Raw genomic sequence first — 24,283 nt, forward strand, 5'->3', positions numbered from 1 at the left:
CACACTGCCACTGTGATCCGGTGACAGGGCTCCTATATTTGGAGTTTCCTGCCCAAGATCAACATTTTCTTTCCACTTTTTACCTCTAACCCTCAGTTTCCCGATCTATAAAACAGGGAGATGATTGATTAGATGACTTTCACGACCCTTTTAGCTTTAGTCAATCGACAAGATTTTATTAAGCTCCTACTGTGTGCCAGGCACGGGGCATGTGAGTCCAAAGAATGAAGGAAAAAATCCGCTTATGCAACGAGAAGCCCGAGATTTTTCTCCAGCACACAAAGGATTTTCTGGTTTACAAAGCGATTAGCACGAGGCTGCTTAAATACTCAGCTTTTCTAATGCATTTAAAAGAGGATTCATTGACCCAAATTTGGGGTCCTCCCAATCTAAGAACAAAAGACATCTCTGGTGTAAAGAGAGGCACACCCACAGCAGAGTTCTGTTCTCTAATGGAGAGGGAAGTAAGTCTAGTGAGCATTTTGGAAAGCCAGGATTTATTAGGTACTTCACTGGGGCATGACCAAAAGGCTGGCATACAAATTCTTCCAGGGCCTCACAAGGAGCCGCGTGGGCAATGATGGATCTGGGAGAGATAAATGCTGTCACGGAGCCGGCCTCTGGAAATCTGCATTTCGATATTGCCATCTTGTGGACAAGTGTGGGATTTATGGGAGAAATCCAAGTCCCGACCCTCGGCTTTTCAGAAAGGTCCGCCGGGAGGACGCGATGTATGTGCCGAGGGAAGCTTCTCAGGTACGCTTCTCTTTGCGGTTCAGATGGGCAGTCCTTTAAAAGATGGGGATGTCACACAGAGAGGGCAAGGAAGGAGACACGCAAAAAAGTGGCGAGAGTTCTAATGGAGTCATTCTCCTCTGATTCCATTGTCTCTGCCCTGGTGGTCTTTGTCTCTGTGTAGTGCTGGGGAAGTCACTTAATTTCTCCTCAAATCTTTTAAATAGGATCTGCAAAATGAGGAGTTTGTTCTAGGAAACCTGTATGGTCTGTTCAGACTCAAAATATATTCTCCTAGAATCTAAGACTTCCCTGCTCTCCTGCCATATCAGATCTCTATTTTTTATTTTCTAAACGTATTTCCACATTTATCTGCTGCAGAAGAAAAATCAGATCAAAAGGGAAAAAAATTAGGAAACCCCCCCCAAGCAAACAACAACAAAAGCAAAAAAGGTGAAAATATTATATATATATTGTGATCCACATTCATTCTCCACAGTCCTCCCTCTGGTTGCAAAGGCTGTATCACAAGTCTGTTGGAATTGCCCTGAATCAACTCATCCTTGAATAGAGTCACTTTCATCACAGTTGATCAGATCTTTATTTATAAAACAAGGATATTGGATTAAATAGCCTCTAAATCCCCTCCCAGCTGAAATCTGTGATCCTAAAGCTTCTTGCTTGTCTGGTTCCTTTCCTGCTTTTAACTAGCCATTGTGTTCATCTTTCATTTTGTACTCATTTTGTCTTTGTCTCAGGATCTGCAATAGTCTCCTAACTGCCTTTCCACCTTCACACTATAGCCCGCTATATTCTTTCTATCTGGAGATCTTGTCATGTGTCTCCTCTGCTTGAAAAGTTATTTAGTCATTTAGATCCTATTTGGAGTTTTCTTGGCAAAGTTACTATATATAATAGCTTGTCATTTTCTTCCCTAGTTCATTTTACAAATGAATAACTGAGGCAAACAGGATTAAGTGATATGCCCGGGATCACACAGATAATAAATGTCTGAGATCACATTTGAACTCAGATCTTCCTGACTCCAGATCTGGGACTCTAACCACTTTACCACCGGTCTATAAATCTTTGGTGGTCCCAATTGTCTAACGATTAAAGGTCAGACTTTGACTTGGCATTCAGAGTCCTTAATAACCTGGTGTTGCCCTACCTTTTATTCTTTATTATTATTATTTTTTGTTAAAGCTTTTTATTTTCAAAACATATGCATGGATAATTTTTCAACATTAACCCTTGCAAAACCTTGTGTTCCAATTTCCCACTCTTCTACCTCCTCCTCAGATGACAAGTAATCCAATATATGTTAAACAGAAATATGTTAAACCCAAAATATACATACATATTTACATAATTATTTTGCTGCACAAGAAAAATCAAATCAAAAAGGGAAAAATGAGAAGGAAAATAAAATGCAAGCAAACAACAACAAAAAGAGTGAAAATACTATGTTATGATCTACCCTCAGTTCCCACAGTCCTCTCTGGGTATAGAAAGTTCTCTTTATCACAAGATCATTGGAACTGGCCTCAATCATCTCATTGTTGAAAAGAGCCATATGTTGGGTATTATTTGGTGCAGTGGATAGAGCACCACCCCTGAAGTCAGGAGGAGTTCAAATCTGGCCTCAGATACTTAACACTTCTTAGCTGTGTGACCCTGGGCAAGTCACTTAACCTGAGGGTCTATGTTATTTTTGTTGTTGCAGTGTACAATAATCTCCTAGTTGTTTTTTATAGAACTATCATATTCCATAACATTCATATACCATAACTTATTTAGCCATTCTCCAATTGATGCTATTTTTTATTCTTATCTCATACCATATATGCTAACACCAAACTGGACTTCTCCCTGTCTCTTGAGTAAGGCATATGTTCTCTTGTCTTTATGTCTTTGTTCATGACATTCCCTTAATTATTAGAAATATTTTCCTTATATGTTTTTGTCTATTGAATTCCTAATCATACTTTTAAGTCCACTTTGATTGCTACTGCCTCCAAGAAGCCTATCTTGATTATCATTGTCTCAATAGTGCCCTCTTCCTCTACTAAGTCTCCTCCAGCGCTTTGTTTTATACCTCTCAAATGTACTAGCCATGTTTTATTCTATATTATAGTGCATATGTCATAAACACTATAATATAGTCTAAATCATGGTGGATAGCATTTGCAACAAAATTCTGTTCAGAAAGGACTTGGGACATCTATACTTGGCAAATTGTGTGTGTATTGGAGTCATTTCTTCACAGGGAAATGAACTATTCTGGACACGTAATAAAAGACTTTCATCAAGATTCTCTGAATCTAATATCACAGTAAGACAGGGCTGCCAATGATCCAGCAGTGGAAGGGGTTTGTTTCTAAAGAGCAAGGGGTAAGAGGAGGTAAGACCAACAGATAGATAGATCCTGGATGATGAATTCAATTCAGTTAAGCTAGGTTGACATTTATTGAACACCAGCTTTATTCTTAGCACTATGCTAGTATTATGTGGGAGATAAAAAGATATCTAAGGCTAGGTTTCTTCCCAAAGGAACTTGTTAGGAATGGCTTATAATCTCTAACTCCATATACCCTTGACTCCCTTGGTTTTGATTTTCCAAATTCAATTTTATTTTATTTTAATTTCTGAATTTTCTCTTTCCCATTTCCCCCCCTCCTATTAGAAAGGAAAGAAAAACAAAAACCATTATACTTATGTAGAGTTAAGGATGCTAAATTCCCACATTAGTCGTATCCACACATACAAATCCCAGGAAACTTCAAACTGAACTCTTAGTCCATTACCTTTCTATTTGGCAGCAAACATGTTTATCATAAATCTTTTGAAACTGTGGTTGGTCATTGTGTCGATCAGAGTTATTTTTCTTTTGCAATATTGTTGTTATTGTATAACTTGTTCTCCTGGTTCTGTTCACTTTACTTTGCCTCACTTCATACAATTCTTCTCAGGGTTTTTGGAAGCCATACCCTTCATAATTTCTTATAGCACAAAGAATTCCATCACATATATATATATATACTTTAACTTAGTCATTCCCCAATCAATGGGCACTCCCTCAGTTTCCAGTTATTCTTGTCTTCCTTTGAATAGCCTTGATTCCCAGGTCTTCCACTTCTACTCTCATGAGTCTCATGACTCCTCTTTCCAGTCTGCTTTGACTAAATGAAAGATCCCTTTCTGTACTCCACCCCCATTCAGTTGAATTTTAACCAAATGCAGAAGCTCTTATTCACAATTCTGATGGAAAGAACACTAGATTTATAGTCACAAACTCAATTTTATCAATTTGCCTTGGGAGTGATCAGATATAAGGGAGGGCAAGGGGGAATTGATTGACAAAAGACTTTTCAGGAGCCCTGAAATCAGTTTATTAATTTATAATGGAGAATAAGCCATTCTAATCCAGTGATAGAACTTATTAAAGATCTGGTGTTAGACTAGAAAGAATTTGCCTCTGTTTTCAAGGAGTTTATATTCTAGCTAGTCAACACAAGAGCCTGAACTAGATTGGATACAGGGAACTTAGGTGGTGCAGTGAATAGAGCACCAGACCTGAGTTCAAATCCTGCCTCAGACATTTGCTAGTTGTGTAACCCTGGGAAAGTCACTTAACCCTATTTGCCTCAGTTTACCCATCTGTAAAATGAGCTGAAGAGAAAAATGGCAAACCATTCCAGTATCTTTGCTAAGAAAATTCCAGATGGGGTCACAAAGAATCAGACATGACTGAATAACAGAAAGAAGAAATGGTAGCGCATGAAGAAACCTTTAGAGGGTTGTGTTTTGGGCACAAAGAAGGCACTCTTCATGCTCCCTCACCACCTTTCTATTACTATAGGTTCATAGATTTAAAGCCAGAAGAGATGAGGAAACTGGTGATCTAGGGAAAATGAGTGACTTGCTTAGAGCCTCATAGCTATCAATGTCTGAGGCAGGATTTAAGTCTGCCCTCCTGTCTTTAAGTCCAGAACCCTATTCCTCTGTCCTATGCTGTCCCTAATCACTCTCAGAGTGCTTAGGAAATAGAAAGATCCTGAAACTCAATACTCAAGATGAGTATTGAAAAGGAAAAGAAAGCTGATTGATTTTCTGGTCTGCCCCTCTGTAGAAAACCCAGAATGTTCACTAGATTACTATGTCTCTCTCCTTTGGATGCGGCTATAATCACTGATAAAATCTGGCTTTTCTTTTTGAAGACTGCATGCAGAGCCCAACTCTTCTGTTATGACAACATTATCTTAGATGAGTTACAGTTAATTAGATCATAGCTCATCTTAAGCTAGTTACATTTTAGTCTCTGATGAGATTTGGGAGAAGGCTCAGTCTCTTGATGAGATTTGGGAAGGGCCCCAATGTAAGAGAGTGCAGCAGTTTGGTGTGGTGGAGAGAGTATTGAATTAAGAATCTAGAATTCCCAGATTAAAACCCCAGCTCTGCTATTTACAGCCTGTGTGACCTCCAACAAATCATGTCAACTCTCTGGCCATTAGCTTCCTCATCTGCAAAATGAAGGTGTTAGGCTAGAATTATTGTCCAGGTCCAATGAAGCTCTAAATTCTATGATCCTTAGTAAGGAAGGTAGTGCAGCTGAGCAGGGGTAGGGAGACAGTAGCCACAGCCAATAGCCCTAAGGAATGCACCTGTGCCTCTCCCTTGCTAGGGCAGCTTGCAGCCAGCACATTATAAGCAGAGAAAAGTGGAGTTCCCACTGTGTATGTTTGGAAACAATCCCCCCAACACCTTGCCCATGGAGAACCTTATAGGTGCTTGGAGGAAAAACTGAGAAAGAGATAGTTGTAACTTTGCTGCAGAAGAGCAGGGCAGACAGATGATCCAGTGTTCGTGTGCTAATCTCTTTCTTTGTCTCTTGGTGTGGTCCCTCTGTGTAGTGGGTGTTTCCCTTGGTGGTGATTGGTCATGGGACTTTGCCAAGCCATTCTGCTGAACCTTCCCAAGGTAGTTGTAGAGAACAACAGAGACCACAAAAAGGTTCCTGTAATGTTGAAACACAAATTCAGTGGAAACTATGTACCTTCTCAGCTATTCCCTTTGTGTCAAATGCCAAGGAAATCTGATAGCTAGCTAGTTCTCTCAGAAACCCACTGATTTTTTATCTTTTAGATGGGTCACCGTTGCTGATGGCAACAACTTCAGTCCCATTTTTATTTTGATAGTATATATTTTAGAGGGAAACATATTTGTATCTCACACATGTATTAAGTGACTTATAACATAAAGACATTATGATATCAGTATGCACAGTGGATAAGGCTTCCTCTGACACATACTGACCATGTGACCCTGGGAAAATCACTTAAACTTTCATTACTCCCAGGCACTCCTCTATGAATATAAATAGAAGAGAAAGAGCTGACCTGCATTGGTGAATGAAGCTTCCCCACTGGGAATTCTCTATACCACTGAAATTACAGATCTATTTCCCTTATCATTTTATGTACAAGTCACTTTGCTAGGCCATGAGCATCCAAAGCCAAAATGAAACAATCCTGTCTTCTAATTTTATTGGTCTGGATTTTAGAGATTCTGTCCATTAGTTTGGCTATTAGTTAAAATAAAATGTAAAATCTCAAACATTTGTAATTTAATTCAATTCAACAAGCATTTATCAGGGTTGTTCTATGAGCAAGGCATCTATACCAGGTCCTGTAGATGAAAGGACAAAGAAGCAGTCCTTGTTCTCAAAGAGCTCATATTTTACTGGGCAGGGGTACAATCTGTAAAAAGAAGTCAACTCAAAGAGATTGGAGAGAGGGGAGGGATCCAAAAAGATATCTGGTAGCACGTGGCAGATGAGATGAATTTTAAAAGAAGCCAAAGATTTGAAGAGGTGGAAATAAAGGATGTGTGTGTGTGTGTGTGTGTGTGTGTGTGTGTGTGTGTATTACCTATTTGAATCTTTGCAAAAGAATTGATTCCCAAATTTGGCAAAGAGCTAATAGCCTTTCCCTGAGTGCATGAACGAGGGATAGGGACTAGATGTCTGATTTTCATTGCTTAGGAAATGAGATAATTCCCTCTACTAATTCAAACTGGCATCTTCTCTGCCACTTATAGTCATAGAGAGTTGCCTAGAGCATTGAGAAGTGAAATGACTTGCAGGATCAAATGACCAGTAAATATCAGAAACAGGTTGTAATGCTCTATTTCCCTGTTTCCAAGGTAGGCTTTTTGCCCACTCTTTGGTACCCTTTCTCCTATCTCCAACTAATGAAATCCCACATATTCTTTAGGGGAACATTGTGAAATAAGTCTGGAAAGGTAGGTTGGACACCTTCCCTCCCCCACAAAGGGTTTTGTATATTATGCTAGAGACAATAAAAATTCAGAGAATATTCTTCAAGAGGGAATGCTTTGTGGAGGTGATTTTGGATATAGGATAGAATAGAGGAGAGAAAATAGAAGAAGGAACTCTAATTAGGAGGATATTATAAGTTCTGAAATTGGGTTGACAAAGCTTGATAATTAGCAATTGGATATTGGGGTGAGGGACATTGAGGAAGGGAAGAAAGCCAACTTTGTGTCACAGGCATTTATTAACTCTAAACCTCTTTGGAAAACTCTCCCCTCTTATCAACTGTACCTTGATCTGTGTCCCATCTAGTCTAGATTTTATGCTAGGAAAGGCTAGCTAATCTCTTCATTAAATCCAAACTAATGGGTAAATGATTGTTAAAATGGTACAATGTGAGTCCTTTCCAAAAATTTTTGTGTTAGTAAGGACTTACTAGAGATTTTAACTCCAAGAACTGATTCTGATTGGAAGAGTTGGAAATTTATATACTATAACAAATGATAGGAAGAGATAAATAATGGTTTGGGGGCTCTAGAAGTGCCATATAATTGAACACTATAGACCACAGTCTATTCTGTCTTTTACTAGGATTGGTTTGGGATATTCTAATAGACTTTGTATTATTTGTGAATTGTGAATTGGTTTGAGACATTCCAATAAACTTTGTATAAGTTGTTTGTGAATAGTGTAAGGTGAAAAGAGCAGGGAACTATGAGGTTTTAAAGTATGTGTGTATATATATGTCTAATTTTCTTTATCTGTAAAATGTTGTTGTTGAATTAAATGTCCTCAGAAGTTTCTTCCAACTTTAGAGACACAATCCTGTGATGACATGGCCTTTAAATTTCCTTTTAGTTTTAAATCTATAGTCTCTGATTGGGGGTCAAGGAGCTCTGAATCTGAATCCTAGTTTTGTCATGATGTGGTCTTGGATTAAGTTACTTCTACTTTCAGGGCTTAAATTATTCCATTTATAAAATGAAATAGTTGAATTATATAATTTCTGAGAGTCCTTCTAGTTCCAATATTTGGGTTACTTTGTGAGTTACCTGAGGGTTATTTGGGCAACTAGCTTGGTAGCCTACAGGATGGCCCCATGCTTCTCTGGGAATGGTTGGCATTCAGTTGCCAATCTCCATCCTCACTCCAACCCCCTTGTGACATCACTCAGGACATCATTAACCATCAGAAAGCCTTGGCCTCTGCAGTCAGACTCCTATAAGTTCTGTCCCAGCTGGCACCCTGACATCATGGGAACTTGCCTGGCCCTTTGGGGAAAAGTTGATCAACCCTGAATTTATGATTCTTTACTCTTGTGCCAGGTTGGATTGCCACCTGAGTCAGCCTCGCATATCACTTTATTTTTTTAGTGACCCTTGCCAGCATACTAAGGCCACAACTGGAAAAGTAATTCAACTGAGCAATGAGAATTTTGCTGTTTGAAAGGTATGTGTGAACACCCTGTTTATCTTCTACTCAGATAACAATACCTGTAGATGGTTCTGGGTTAAATTGAAAAAAAAAAAAAAAAGTTAAATATAAATATATATATATATTTAGATACAGGGAGATAGGTATAATATATAAAAAGTTTGAAAGACATAATTTTTGGGTAATTTATCATTTTTTTAATTATCATAGTGAATAATTAGTAAAAAGGTAGTCATTTGGCTGTCTCCTAAAGATGGATCATGGTGGCTTATATGTCCTTGGAAGAGTGGGTGTTCCCACTAGCAATCAAATTTGATTGGTTAACAATGAGAGAATAAATATTATAATGAGGTGGATCAGTTTTAATGAGGAGTTGGGGTACATGACTAATTACATTACTCTTACTTCCAAATCATCCCTAGCCTTGGGCAATCTAGACAAAGGATTTCTACCACCCCCACCCCAATAAAACAAGTCAGAATTCACCCTATTAAATTCTTTGTTAAGTTTTTCTAGTTGTTTGGGGCAACTGCTCTACAATGGTCTAGGTGGGGTAAATTTTTGGGTAAGGTCAGAGATCTCATTGAAAGACTGGATTTTGAGGAAATAGAAAGTTAAAAAAAAAAAAAAAACAACCAACCACCCTCTGGACCTTCCTAATAAATTGGTTATTCAAAAATAATTTCTCTCTTATGACATATGATACATGAGGTCATCCAACCATTGTTATTCCTAGCTTACAACTTACCTGTGCTTTCCCTCCCTCGGCCATGAATAATTTTAGTGTGATGGTCTCATTTCAGAGATAACTTGTTTCTGGAAAAACTTGGTAACTTTCCCACTAGAAATTCTATTTTTAGAATTTTGAAAGGGAATATAATGAATTGATTCATTTATTCATCGTCTTCCATGAGGTTCTCTTATAGTGATTTTGAATTTTTAAAAACTAGAGTAGAAGATCTTAAAAAATTGGAAAGGCTAGAAGTGTGACCCAGGTGAAAGACTGTGTAAGGGATTATAGTAGTTTACCAAATCTAGAGAGCTTAATTTATTGTATAGCAGAAAGAAAAAGAAATGGTTCTGGAACCAAAGGACCTGGGTTCAAATCTCACCTCTGATGTTTATGAGTTATACTTATAAGCTGTATAATTTGGGATAATTCATTTAACCTTCATTAGCATCAGCTTCTTTATTTGTAAAAGGAATACATCTAAAGTTTCGTCTAGATTTAGCTCTGTGATACCCATATAGGCCCATAAGGTAATACATTTTTTTAGTTGCAGAAATTCATGAAGAAAATTTGCCAAATTAAGGGTTACTAAGAGGGTAGGTTATTTGGAGGGAGAAACCCATACTTCATATTGAATGCTTGAAATATTGAAGTACTTAATTTTTATTGAGCAACTATTATGTATGAAGCTCTATTCCATGTATAAAAAGGGAATGAATAAAATTCATTCCCTGCTCTGAAGTAGCTTAAAGTCTTTTGTAGGAAATTACCTATACAATTGACCACTATTCAACCTAAAATAGAATATGGTAGCTTCATAAAAAGATACAAAGACTGCTATAGCATTCAGAGGTAGGGAGAGATATTTTCTTGGTTGGGGAGGTTTTATGGGAATTGGGTGGTGTTTTTTGGGAGGAACCCTGAGGGACAGGGAGTTGAGGTGAAGGGGGAAGGGAAGAAAAACTAGCTGAAAAAATATATACATGATAGCTTTATTATATATTTAAAAGGAATAGAAAGTTATACATAATAGATTTGCAATTTCATTTGCAATCATCTTTTTTATTATACTATCTTATGGAAATGCTTGTTTTATTTCATAAATTAAAAACAAAATAAATAAATGTGAGAAAAAAGAATAAGATGGGAAGGATAGGGATGAATAAAGATGTGTAAGTAAGAAAGTGTCAAGGAATGACAAATTATGTTTGGTTGCAGTGTTAGGAAAAATGAACAAAAAAGGATGAAAAGGTAGGTAGAAGCCAGATTGTATGGAGAGCCTTACATAAGTTGTCAAGTTATAAAATACAAAATTTTTTACTTTTAGCTCAGTTTCTTTGTCTAACAATCAAATCTCATTAGAACAATCTCCAGAGGGCATTGATTGCTTTACTAAAAAATGATAGTGGTAATTTATTGGGGAAAAAAAAGTACAGTTTTATACTTCAAAATAAAAGTCCACAGGAGCTACAGGAAAAAAAGAAGAGAGCTCTGAATCTAGTGACAGAACAGGAGGGACCATATTCATATCTCCATTCCTTTGCAACAGCCCCTCTGGGGCTACTTCTCCATCTCCTCTTGGACTGGTAGGCTGGGGCCCGGGTGGGTGGCTAGCTACTTGTCCATTCAGGGTCTAGGGATCACCCTGAGGGGTTATTATTTCTAATGTTATCATTCATGATTCCCCACTCAAAGAGAGGATTTTCCATTCTATATCAATTAATCAGCCAGAGTTAATTAGCTTTACAAAAGGATATCTATTGAAATAGTAGAGTAAGAACAGAATATTCTCGCTAAACATCTTCCCATATACAAAGTCCCTAAGAAGAATAGGATTAACCTTGAAAGCACTGTGAAGGGTTATTCAAAATTTGAGATTAATTAAAGTCATTTTCTCCCTTGTAAAGTTTTCCTTTAAGTGTGGTTTTGTTTTTTTCCCCCCTCCTGAACTCAGAGTTTGAATTCTTTGGAGTCCCAAAGCTGCTTTAACTGCAAACGAGGCTTTGGCATGTTGTTCAACTCTTACTGCTATTGATATCAGCCATTGTTGCTCCAGGGACAATGCTATTTTTTTTTTTTTTTTTTTAATATATCAATGGAAGGGAATATCTCTGAACTCCTATTCTCTGATGGAGGGAATAGAGAATCTCACCAGTACCCCTCAAATCACTGTTCTCCATCCTGCCAAGGGCAATTCTTTTACCACTAGGCTTCCTTGGTGCTAGAATCCCTTACTAGTTCTTATGGATCTTTTTTAGCAGTCTGAAATGTTCCTTGGGCATGGTACAGAATGTTGAATGCAAACAGAAACATTTGGAAAATCTCACCACCTGCACCTGGTCCATTAGGATCCTGTTTAGGACATGGCCCCATAGCTATGAATGCCTTTTTTTTCTCCTTCCACACTTGCACCTTCTGGTCTCCCTGACTTTCTTCAAGTTCCAGTAAAATCTTGCCTTCTCTAAAAATGCTTTCCCTATCTTCTTCCATATTAACTACTATTTTTTCCCTGAGATTATCATTATTTTATCTTGTACATATCTTATTTGTATTTGCACATTACCTACTCCATTGGACTGTGAGCTCCTTAAGGGTAGGAATTGTTTCTCTCTCTTTTGTTTTTCCATCATTTAGCACAGTTTAGGCACTTAAATATTTAACTTGTTGACTTGGCAATAACAAATGCCTTAAAATCTCCCAGTTTTAAGCTTTGTTTAATAATAATAATTGGAGGCTTGTCAAATAAAATTATCTCTATTGTATTTTTCAAGGGCTTTTGTGTGATTTTGACATGCATATGAGAGATATTCTTTTAGATGAGGGCCTTTGAATTGACATTTTGTAGTGTTAAATAAACTGCCTTTTTATAATCAACAAATCATCATAGTGGGATCTTGTATACTCTACACTCTTCAGTCAATTGTGTGTCTATAGAAATGTGGCCTGCTATAAAATAACATTTGTGGAAGTTTGTCAGTTTTCTTCTCATAACTTCATCAAAGATGTTTTAAATAATGTATATAGATTTTTATGTGGACATGTAGATTAGTAGTAATACAGGCTACTATGATTCTTGCTGCTTCTAAGGACAAGATAAGTTAACTTTTCATTCTTTCTCCAGGTTCTCTGGATAGCTTAAGAAGAATGGAAGTTGTCTAGGCTCTATGTCCAGCCCCAACCCATGGGGTTCTTAATTGTAGGTGTGGATCCCTATACCTTAATTCCATTTAGTCCCTAACAATCAGATTAGCTTTTTACAAGAAATATTTCCTTTAGAAAGTAAAATCATTACCTGCCATCTAGGGGAGGAGAGGGAGTGGGGAAAAAGTGTGTGGGGGGAAATTTGGACTGCAAGGTTTTGCAAAGGTCAGTGTTGAAAAATTATCCATGCATTTGTTTTGAAAATAAAAAAAGAAGATGTAATCATAAATATTCACACTAACTCTCACATTATATGGGATAGAGACTCTTCCTTCTCTTTCCCTTTGCATCACTTCAATCTCTTGGGAAGAGAAGGGGATTAGGTTCATAGGTTAGCTCAGTTACTATTGATCAGTCCCAGTTCCAAGGTTAAGCCATGGTTCTCCACACCCCTTGGATCTAGGGATCCTGGTTTCCTAAGGCTTCCATGCCCAGCTGGATGGCTAACACTGTCTCTCCTTTAGTTTTGGCTCCAAGGTCGTATGGACAGTGGGGAATCACTACAGGCTGAAATGGGGGATTTCAAACACTACCTTCATACCCATTTCTTTGAGTCAGATGAAAGAGGAAGAGTAAGGAAAGAACTTCTTATCATTGGTCAGTTAGGTGGAGCAGTAGTTAGAGGCAAAACTTAAATTAAAATCCTACCTTAGACAGCCACTTATTGTGTGCCCATGAGCAAGTCACATGAGTGGTTGTTACATTCTTTTGAATTATGAAACTGGAATAATAAAAGCACCTGTCTATTGGGGTTGTTGTGAAGATCAAATGAGATATTTGCAAAGTGCTAAGTGTACAATGCCTAGTATTTAGTAGATGCTATATAAATGTTAACTATTATTATTATTATTATTCAGTTCATGGGCACTCAAGCCATAGGTGAGAGGTGATCTTTTCTGTCTGGACACAGCAGATAAGAGTAATGAAGAAAAAAAAGAACAGCAGAAAAAAAATTGTGGCGGAAAAAAAAAGACAAGTAGGAGAAAGTTGAGGAAAAGAAAACCACTGGCTTTGACCCAATAGTTTTAAGGATGTGGGTAGCCAATCAAAGGAAGCTATTCCACCCTCATGGTAGTGGATTCAAACACTTCCATGTTAATCAAACTAGACTTGCTTCAAAGGCTTTTCAAGGTGTCTCCATGATGGGAAAGCTGGATATGAACAGACAAGTCCAGACTATAGATATTTTCTTAATTACCTCCCCCCTTTTTTTTTGGCATGGGTGAAGGACATAATGATATCCTTGATTTTTAAAAATTCTTAATTTTATCCTCTTTTTAGATTTTTCAACAGGATGGGAACAGAGATAGATAGGGGTAAGATCTAGAATTTCATTAATATTGGAAATACTCTTTGGAACTCTTCAACTAGATAAGAGAGTCTAGGAGAACTGGGTAGGGTACTAAAAATTGAGTAACTAATTCAAGCTGACATAGCCAGTTTGTGTCAAAGTTAAATGTAGAACATGTTGGTCTTTGACTACTGGGCCCCATTGTTCCATCACCTTCACAATGATATTACTTTGGGCCACAGATGAATTCTATATATATTTTTGGTCTACTCTACTGTTCCTTATTTTTTTAAAGAGTCATTTCAACTTCCTCCTGCAGTGATACAAATAGCAAAAGGATAACTCTTATATAGATAGAAACTTAATGGATAAATCCTATGCTATTTGCCTGAGGTACAAAGGGGTTAAGTGATTTGCCCTGTGAAGCAACTAATCCATAAATTCAAGGTCCTCATGGCCTATGGGATGCTTCTCTAATGTCTCTAATCTCCTCTTAAATCCAATGGCCATTTTTTTTCAGTCCTCATCCTTCTTGATTTCTTTGTCCCATTTGCTCTCCTCTCAAATCAACTCTCTTTCCCATTGAACAGCCCTTCAAAATACTTGAAGAATTGCTACCATTGGGTATCCTAAATCTTTTCTTCTCCAGGTAAATACTCCCCATTCCTTCAACCAAACCTCATATGGCAAGATTTCAGGGGTTTTCATCATTCTGTTCACCTTCCCCTGGATGCTCTCCAGCTAAAATGTGGTACCTGGAACTAAATCCACAATATTCCCATATGTTGCTTCAGCAATGTAGAATGCATTGTTCCCAATGTATTCACCTTCCTACTGGGGCTATGACTTCTCTTGTTCTAGAAACTATGATTTTCCCACTTTGACATTAAACAGGATATCATGGAGTGACTAAGGGATTCTGGGTGCCTTTAAAACAGTAGCTGCAGATCAAAATCTATTGGAGACCACTCTTCTAAGAAAGAGTTGCTGTTTTCCTTTACAGAAAATGGAAAGAATTATAGGAAGAAATAATTCATTTTTCATGAATTTTTTTTGTCTACAGTATATTCAGCACTGAGTAGATATTTTGAAGGTGACCAGGACACAAAAAGTATCTTTAATTGTGTGCCATTTACATTATATCTCACCTGGACTGTTGTATTGGTTAGTCATCTTTCTCTACCCTTTCTCTTTTTAAATGATCCTCTACAGAGCTTCCAAGATGATATTTCTAAAATACTGTTCTGACTGTGTCCTTCCCCTACTTAGTAAGCTCCATTGGCTCCCTACTATTCCAAGATCAAATACAAACTTTTCTGGAATTTAGAGCAAACGCAATTGGCACCAAGCTTATGTTTCCATACAATACATATCTCCTTCATGCATTCTATAGTCTAGCCAAACTACCTTTCTTATTGTCTTTTGTACAGGATATTCCCTTTACCATTTCTGGGTCTTTTCAAAGGCTCCCCTTATATTGGAAAGTATACTCTTTTCATCTTTGATTCTTAGAATCCCCAATTTCCTACAAAGTTTGGCTTAGATGTCATTGCTCTCATCAGATCTGTCCTGGTCCCTAGAGCTGCTAGTTCTTCCCACTTCCCCCTTAAAGTACATTACATGTTTTTTGTATTTACTTTCAGGTTATATTCCCCAACTAAAGGTAAGATTCTTGAGGGTAGTGTTTTTTTTTTAATTTTTTTAACCTTGTCTTTGTATCTTCAGTGTTTAGCATAGTGCTGACACATTGTCATCAGCATCTAATGAACACTTACTGATTATCAGACATAAGAATCATAGCATATTAGAGCTACAAAAGATGCTACAAGTCATCTATTTTGAACTGAATGTGAAGCCTTAATCTCTTCTCTAATATCCCTGACAAAAGGAGCCTAGCATTCACTTGAAAACCTCTGGTGACAAGAAAGTCACTATGTTTTTAGGCTGACCATTCTATTTCTGGACAGTTCTAGTTGTTTGGAAGGTTTTCCTTATACAGGGAGCCAAATTTGCTTCCTTATTACTTCTATTTGTTCTTATTTCGCAAGCTGAATCTCACCTGCTAAGTAGCAGCCCACAAAATATTATTTTAGTTGGGAAGACATAGGAAACAAGAAGTAAATTACTAAACATTTTTCAATCACCCTTCCTTCTTCCTTTCACTCTAATCTGCCCAAGCTAGATGTTATTAAGAGAAAAAGATCAGTGAAGTTAGACTGCAGGTAGGTGGGAAAAGCTGTTTGGCAAAATGAGGTTTTTGAACAGGGGTTTAAACAGGAGCTAAAAATCTGAAGGAAAGATATTATCTGCCCAATTGTTCCAATACTTACTGACTTATTTATAATTCAGTAGTAGATGGTTGCTGCCACCTAGTGGATTAAAGAAAGTGAGTTACTTTCCATTCAGCATCTTCATTTTTTCTGCTTTCTTTGGACATTTATAGTTAATACTTTTGTTTTATTTTTAATGTATGACATAAAACAAGCATTTTCATAACATAGTAAAATAAAAAAGATGATAGTACATGAAACTGCAAACTTATTGTATTCAACTTTCTATTCCTTTTAAATATATCACAAAGTTAATATGTAAATTTCTTCCCTTGGTCTTTTTTCTTCCCTTCCCATGGTTACCATATACAAATGTGTGTGTGTGTGAGAGATCATTTTATATATACTTATATTTATCAATTCACTAGATATAGGCTTTCTTTTCATATATCCTTTATAGTTAATATGGATATTTACAAGTCAAAAATGACTTAATTGTTCAAAGTTGTTCTGTATACAATGTTCTTTTGGTTCTGCTCAGTTTGCTTTTCATTATTTCATTCAAGTTTCTACCCATGTTTTTCAAAGATCAATGAACTCATCATTTCTTATAACATCACAGTATTCCATCATGAAGATATGACACAAAATTTGTTCAGTCACTCCCCAATTGATGGGCATCTCCACAATTTCCAGTTCTTTCCCACTATAAAGAGAGCCACTATAAATATTTAAGAACATGTAGATTATTTTCTTTTTTCTCCTAATGATCTTTGGAAATAGACTTTATAGTGGTATTTCTGGATCAAAGGGTATAGGTAGTTTTATAACTCTGGTCATAATTCCAGATTGCTCATCAAAAAGATTTGACCAACAGTGAATTAGTTTTTCCACATGCCTTTCAACATTTGTTGCTTTCTCTTTCAATCATTTTAGCCGATCTGGTAAATGTAGACTTAGTTGGTGCCAGATGCTTCTTGGTGCTGGATAACCATGGGTTTATTTTTTGATTTATTCAATCTCAGGTCATGGCTGCTTGGGCCCAGCTCAGGACTCTTAGTATGTCCAGATGCTAATATCATGATATTAATATTAGCTTGAGATATTTTCCTTCCCTTCTAGATAACTTGCTAATAGATGGATGTTGTAATACCCTTAAAGTTTTTGACTGATATTAATTGCAGGCCTTACAAAGCATTGTTGCCAAAGTAGTCTTGGGAGGTAGATTGGTAGGTAGGGAATATCAATATTATGGTCCTCACTTTTGAGAGGAGAAAACTAAAGTTTGGAGAATCTGATGATCCTGAGTTCAAACTTGGTTTTGGATCCTTATAGCTATGTGACCTTGGGCAAGCCACTTAACCCTGTTTGCCTCAGTTTCCTCATCTGTAAAATGAGCTGGAGAAGGAAATGGCAAACTGTAATATTATTCTCCAAAATGTAATATTCTCTGTTGAGGTTTTCTTGGGATCTCTGGAGGCAGCCTTCATTTCAGTTCAGTAATCACCTCAAATGCAGCCAGAGGTTAAAGTCCAAATCTTTTATTGTCTCCTTCACTTGGGGCTCGGCTAGTTTTTCTGGAGGCCTTCTGGATCTTGGTTTCAGTGCAGAAGCAAAGGACGACAGCCTGCTACCACTTCTCTGGTCTTCCCTAGTTCTCCTTCTGACTGAGTTTGTCTGAGCTTATATCCTCTTCATCATAGGTGTGAATTTTGTGGAACTATAGTAAGTACTAAGTACATGTACTGAACTAGAGAACTGTTAAGCACCATGCAAAACAACCATTGTCTCTATCAATTCCACTGACTTAGCATCTTGTTTCAAGTTCTGGCCCATAACATCTCTAGCTTCCTTTTGTTTTAAAACATAGGTGGTCATGACCTCCCTTACTTCTCAAGAAGGTGAGAACCTCAAAAAAGAGGTGATCACGCTTTTCCTGACATCTCAGGAAGGGAGATGAAAACACCAAAGGAAATGGGAAATCAAATCAGATTAGCGGGTTTCTGAAAGGTCTCACTCTTAAAACAGGTATACATAAATCCATCAATATAGGAGGTATTACACATAATCACATAAATTACACAAGCATATAGTAACACAGGCTAGTAGTGATGTGACAAATAACATGAATCAACATGAGGAATTATACATGTTCATAAGTTCTAGAAATAGTCCAAAAGGAATCTATTGTCCATTAGTTCATGTGCCAGGAAGCCAATAATTCTTGCAAGTTTTGAAGTCCTGCAATAGTCTCATCTTGTGTTAGGGAATCCAATGATTCCTGCAAATTTTGTTCTTAGGTCTTCTCCTTTGTTTCCAAATTTTTCTCTTTTTCTGTTTCTCTCCAGGTGCTCGCTGCCACCCATCTGTTTCCTTCTCCATCTGTACAGATACAAACAAACCCTTTCTCCCACGTAGGTAACCTATCTAGTCCCTTCTATTTACCACTTTCTAAATTTCTTCTCATCATATGGCAATTACATCGGGGCTGCTCACACTGGACATTGCCCTTCTGTTGGATTAAAAACCCTGTATTCTTCCCAATTGTAATCTCTTTCTACTATCTGATTGCTTTTTTTCTGATTGATCACATCAGAGTCCTGAACGTCTTAAGACTCTCTGGGTGTAAACTCGGCTGCCATCGTATCCCACCTATTTTTTGTATGATATCTTGGAGCTGGGCCCTGCCTCTCATTTCTCTGGGTCAATCTACATTCTGAGGCTCAGTGGAAGCCCTTGTGGCACTTTGTACATAGGGTTTGGGTCTTCTTTCACCCTGTCTTCTCACTCTATCTCTGTATCTACATTGAGCTTCCAGATGTCTAATTTTTCCACATTGAAAGATGAGTTTCTCTAGAAGTCCCTTGCCAAGAGGGACCCTGTCTTCCCATGTTCATCATAGTCTGGGTATAATAAGCAATTGTGCCCATTGTGGCACAGTGTCTTATGATCTCCTCTAAAGGAACATCTTTGTGTAGTCCCCATATAATTCTTTTGTAAACCTCATTGGCATTTTCCTTAGCCAGTTGTCTGATCATTTCTGTAGCTGCATTTGCATTTTCTCCAGTGGTTCTTGTGACAGCTGTCTGCAAATGTCTCACAAAATCTGCAAAGGGTTCATTGGGATCTTGCTCTATTTTTGTGAAGGCCTCCCCTCGATCTTTTCCCTGGGAGGGTGCCCCAAACTTTTATTGCAGCCTTAGAAATTTGTTCATATACTATTATGGGATAATTAGCCTGTGCTGAATTGTTTTGATCTTGATATGATAGAATGATTTTATTGATCTTCACCTGCTAGTTGGTCAAAGGTGATTTGTACATTAACTCCAGTTTACTTATTGTGTTGGGCTTGAATCCTGAATAATTCATGAGACTTCGAAAGTCACAAGAAATTTTGTCCAGGTTCTAAACATATCCTTTCTATGGATTTCCAGTCATTAGGGGTTAAGATTTCATAAGCCAAATTAATTAGTAACATCTTAACATAAGACGATGTAGCCCCATAAAGAGTGCAACCTTTTTTCAAATCCTTGATTTTTTCCAAATCAAAAGGAGTGTACCTTCTCCTTTTTTGAAGCTCTTCAATCACAGGGTATGCAGTTATTAAATCAACCTCCTGTCCTTCATTTTTTGCCTTAACCAGTGTTTTTTGTAATCTTGTCATAGACTGCTTCATGGGTGGTTCTGATAGTGTTACTGCCTCTTCCCCCTCCCCCTCCCTCCACCCAAGAAGAGTTAACTGAGGGGGGAGGGTCACAGATGGGGAATACCCATCAGAATTGTACATTCTTATCTGATTCTTCATCCTTTTCACCTAGTTTATTTGGATCCTCTTTCTCCTGCTCTTTCTTTTTTTTTTTTTCTTTAATCTATAACTTATCTAATTTCCTAAAGCCAGTTGTATTAAATTATGTGTATAAAGTGTATCGTTAGAAATTGAGTCAGATCCATTTTCATTGTAGAATTGACATAGTTGCTCCCCTACTAATTTCCACTCCCCTAGATCCAATTCTTTTTCCATAGAGAACCAAGGAGATGTGTACTCTCCAGTTTCTAAAAGTTCAGTGATCTGCTCCCAGATTACAATCAAACCTTGGCTTTTCATAAGTCTGACAATGCTCTCTACACATTTTCCTTGAATTGGAAAAGAAGGCTGTTTTCTAAACATCTGTCCCATTTTAGCTGAAGTACTACTTTAGCCCTTTAACAAAGTTTCCTTGTCTATTTTTGTACTCGCCCTAAGTTCTGGGTTGAGGAGACTTTTCCACTAAAATCAGCATCAGAGACTTTTCCACTGAAATCAGAATCATGTCTGCCCTACATTGGGTGCCAAAATGTAATATTCTTCTCTAAAATATAATATTCTCTGTTGAGGTTTTCTTGGGGTTTCTGGAGGCAGCCTTCGTTTCAGTTCAGTAATTACCTCAAATGCAGCCAGGGGTTAAAGTCCAAATCCTTTATTGCCTCCTTCAAAGCCTTGTTTCCTTCACTTGGAGCTTGGCTAGTTTTTCTGGAGGCCGTGCAGATCTTGGTTTCGTGGAGAAGCGAAGGAGGACAGACTGCTACCACTTCTCTGGTCTTCCTTAGTTCTCCTTCTGGCTGAGTTTGTCCAAGGTTATATATCCTCTCATCATAGGTGTGAATCTTGTGGAACTATAGTAAGTACTAAGTACAAGTACTGAACTAGAGAACTTGTTAAGCACTATGCTAAACAACCATTGCCTCTATCAATTCCACTGACTTTAGTACCTTGTTTGAAGTTCTGGCCCATAACAGCAAACCACCCCAAATGGGGTGAGAAAAAGAGTTGGACACAATTGAAATGATTGAACAACAAAGGTAGAAGGTAAGGGTTAGAACTGAAACATGGGTTCTCTTGATTCCAATTGCTTTAAGATACTACCAATTATATTAATAAGAAAACTGAGAAACTTCAGAATCTCTAAAGAACAAATGATTAATTATACAATTTTAAGTTTTCTGAATGGATTGAATTTAGAGGAAACATTAGGAGATGAACAAGGGCCCCTTAACTGCCTTATGAGGCATGTCCTGGTCTAGAGATGGAAGGGACATTAAAAGATCTTTTCATTTTATAGAAAACAGAGGCCCCAAGGTGAGAAATGATTTTTCTTGGAGTAACAGATAGCAAGTAACAGATGAACTTGCATTCTTTAGACTCCAAATCACTTTTTCTCCCACATCAAACTGATTCTCCAAAAGAGGCTGCTATCCTGTTCCCATAATGAGGTAACTAGTAAAATTCAGTATTATTATCAGTGGCTAAGTTCAGAGAAGTTTGCTTTACCGGAAGGATGGCTACAAGGTAGGTTTTTTCCAATCACAGCAACACATGAAGACTACTCAAGTTATAGACAGGCTTTGGTGGTACAGGCAGCACACTCAATGATGATTCTTTAATTAAGCTACACAGATGAACATAAATAATTACAATGTAAGAAAGGATAACAGTAATAATAATAATATCTTTGTAGTGTTTTTAGGTTTATATAGGAGAGGGCACCAAATTTTATGGGAGCTTCAGTATTTTAGAATACAACTTTTCACAAGGAAGCCACTTTGGAGTCATTTTCAGAAGGAAGGGAAATATTATACATACATACATATATATGGAGATATCGTCTTTTTATCCTTTGTCTAGCCACAGTAAAGGTGCATAAGAAATGTTTTCTGAATAAACAGATTTTCTGAGTAAGTAAAGAAGTCTCAGGGTGCTAGCTTAAACAGAACTGTTCCTCTGGATTATTCAAACTTTTTTAGCCCCAGATTGGTCCTGGATCAGATGAAGTTGGTCATAGTATTTCAAAAAAGCTTTTACTGTGTACATATTATGCAAAGTACTTGCTAAGAGTATGAAGTAGCATGAAAAATTGCTTTGGGTGCTTAGAGAAATAACATTTTTAGGTGAAAGGAGCCATAGAGGTTTCATGGAGGAAATAGCATTTGAACTAAGCCTTGAAAGAGGGATAGGAAGTTTTTATTTTTTAAAATTTTTTTTATTTTTTTTATTTTTAGTAAATTTATTTTTAATACTCATTGCTTTATGAATCATGTTGGAAGAGAAAAATCTGAGCAAAAGGGAAAAACCAGGGGAAAGATTAAAAAAAACCAAATAAACAGAAAAAAGAAGTGAACATAGCATGTATTGATTTATATTCAGTCTCCTTAGTTCTTTTTCTGGATGCAGATGGCATTTTCTGTCCAAAGTCTATTAGGATTTCTTTAGATCACGGAACTACTGAGAAGACCAAGCCTTTCATAGTTGATCATTGCACATTCTTGCTTTTATTGTGTGTGTACAATGTATTTCTGGTTCTGCTTGTTTCACTCAGCATCAGTTCATGTCAATCTTTCCAGGCCTTTCTAAAATCAGCTTGTTCATCATGTTTTATAGAACAATATTCCATTATCTTCATATACCACAACCCATTCCTCAATGATGGGCATCTACTAATTTTCCAATTTTTTTGCTATCACAAAAGAGCTGCTACAAATGTTTTTGTACATATGGGTCCTTTTCCCTCCTGTGATTTCGTTGGGATACAAACCAGTACTGGCATTGCTGGGTCAAAGGGTATGCACAGTTTGTTAGCTTTTTGGGCATAGTTCTAAACTGCTTTCCGGAATGATTGGATCATTTCACAACTCCACCAACAATGCATTAGTGTCCCAGTTTTCCCATATCCTCTCCAACATTTAGCATTATCTTTTCCTGTCTTCTTAGTCAATCTGAGAGTCAATCTTAGAGTTGTTTTAATTAGCATTTCTCTAATCAATAGTGATTTAGAGCATTTTTTTTTCATATGATGAAAAGAGATCAGAACTAGATGACTTTACTTTTTTCATCTTAAAATTGTCTTCATATTCTTTGATCATTTGCCAAATCTGGAATGACTTTTATTCTTATAAATTTGACACAGCTCTTTATATATTTTTGAAATGAGATCTTTATCAGAAAAATACTGGCTGTAAAGGAGAGACAGGAATTTCAACAGGTAAAGATGAAGGAGAAATCATTCTATGAAGATGGAAGTACATGAGCAAAAGGTACTGGGGCAGGAAATTATGGAATATCTTTGAGAAAAGAGCCAGTAATTCAGTTCACTTGGAAAGTAGGGTAGGTACTTGGGGGGGGGGGAGAATAGTATATAATAAGGCTGAAAAGTATGTTAGAACCAGATGGTAGTGGGATCTTGAATTCTAGGCTAAGGAGTTTGGATCTGAGTCAGTGACAGTGAATCCAGTGAAGGTTTTTGAGCCAGGAAATGATGCAATCAGAATTGTGCAGGAGCTCTGATTTTGGAGCCAGAAGATCTGAGTTTGAATATCAGGTGCTCTTCCACTCCCTACTTCTGTAACTCTGAGAAAATTGCTTCCATTTCTGGGTTGGCATTTTTTTATCTTTCGAATGATGTTGTTGAACCAGGATAATATCTAAGATCTTTTTCTAAATAAGTGATCCCATGATCTGTGTATAGGATGGATGTATTAGAGCAGAAAGAGAATGGAGGTGGATAGATAAGTTAAGAGGCTCTTGGAATAGCCAAATAAGAGGGCTCAGGCTAGGGTGGTGATATTAGGAATAGAAAGGAGCATATAGAAGTGAATGACATCTCATCTTGTTAGACAGAAGGATAGATATTTCTAGGATTGACAATTAAAATGAAAGTAATCAAATTGATTTGGGACTAAAAGTCAGCCCTCTAATTTCTGCCCCCCCTCCTTTTTTTTTCAAGGCCACAGGCAAAGGGTTCTCAGATGCCATCTATTAGCTCAGTAATAAGATTTAAAAGGATGGCATTAGAGAATTTTGAATGAACCTTGGGTGCATGATTCTGTTTACAAGCACTTAGATTATTGCTAAGAACTTAATGAAAATGTGATGAAATTGAATGAGGGGCATGCAGCCTGCAATAATATTAGTGAGAGGTAACTGCAATACCACAGGAGAGAAGAAATTAAGAAAGGGAAAGAATCCAATACCTTAAGGTGAAAGGTGTTTGCAGAAAATAATGAATTGGTTTGTTTACTAAGGGAAAGCAGTCCCTTCTGCCACCCTAGGCAGGAATGGAATTATGATGTGGGATAAAGAGCAGTGCATTTAAACCTCTTTCCTGGGTCTGATCTCTGTCCTGGTTCTATCACTGCCTCACAGCCTGTCTGAAATTACTGAGGATTCAACTGAGTGAGACAATGCATTGTCATCTGACTCAGAGATGTACTTGAAATCCTGAGCCTTTCTCAGAAATCCTTAGCTTTGCAGAATT

The 24,283-nt window shown here is 37.3% G+C and overlaps 1 protein-coding gene across 3 annotated transcripts in view; it reads left to right on the plus strand.

Moving 5' to 3' along the window:
* The first annotated feature begins 584 nt into the window (after window positions 1-584).
* The window catches only part of ALLC (allantoicase), a 73,848-nt gene continuing 50,149 nt past the window's right edge, over window positions 585-24,283 (plus strand). For 2 of the 3 annotated variants that reach the window (XM_074288062.1, XM_074288063.1), the window contains exon 1: window positions 8,260-8,518. Coding sequence is in view for 1 of the 3 variants with exons in the window: in XM_074288059.1 (XP_074144160.1) it covers window positions 600-756 (157 nt within the window). In the remaining 2 variants the exon portion in view is untranslated. Of the gene's footprint in view, window positions 757-8,259; window positions 8,519-24,283 lie in introns of those variants that run through there. The other variant, XM_074288059.1, reaches the window with a different exon arrangement.

Source organism: Sminthopsis crassicaudata, chromosome 2, assembly GCF_048593235.1.
Source record: "Sminthopsis crassicaudata isolate SCR6 chromosome 2, ASM4859323v1, whole genome shotgun sequence".
Lineage (NCBI taxonomy): Eukaryota > Metazoa > Chordata > Mammalia > Dasyuromorphia > Dasyuridae > Sminthopsis > Sminthopsis crassicaudata.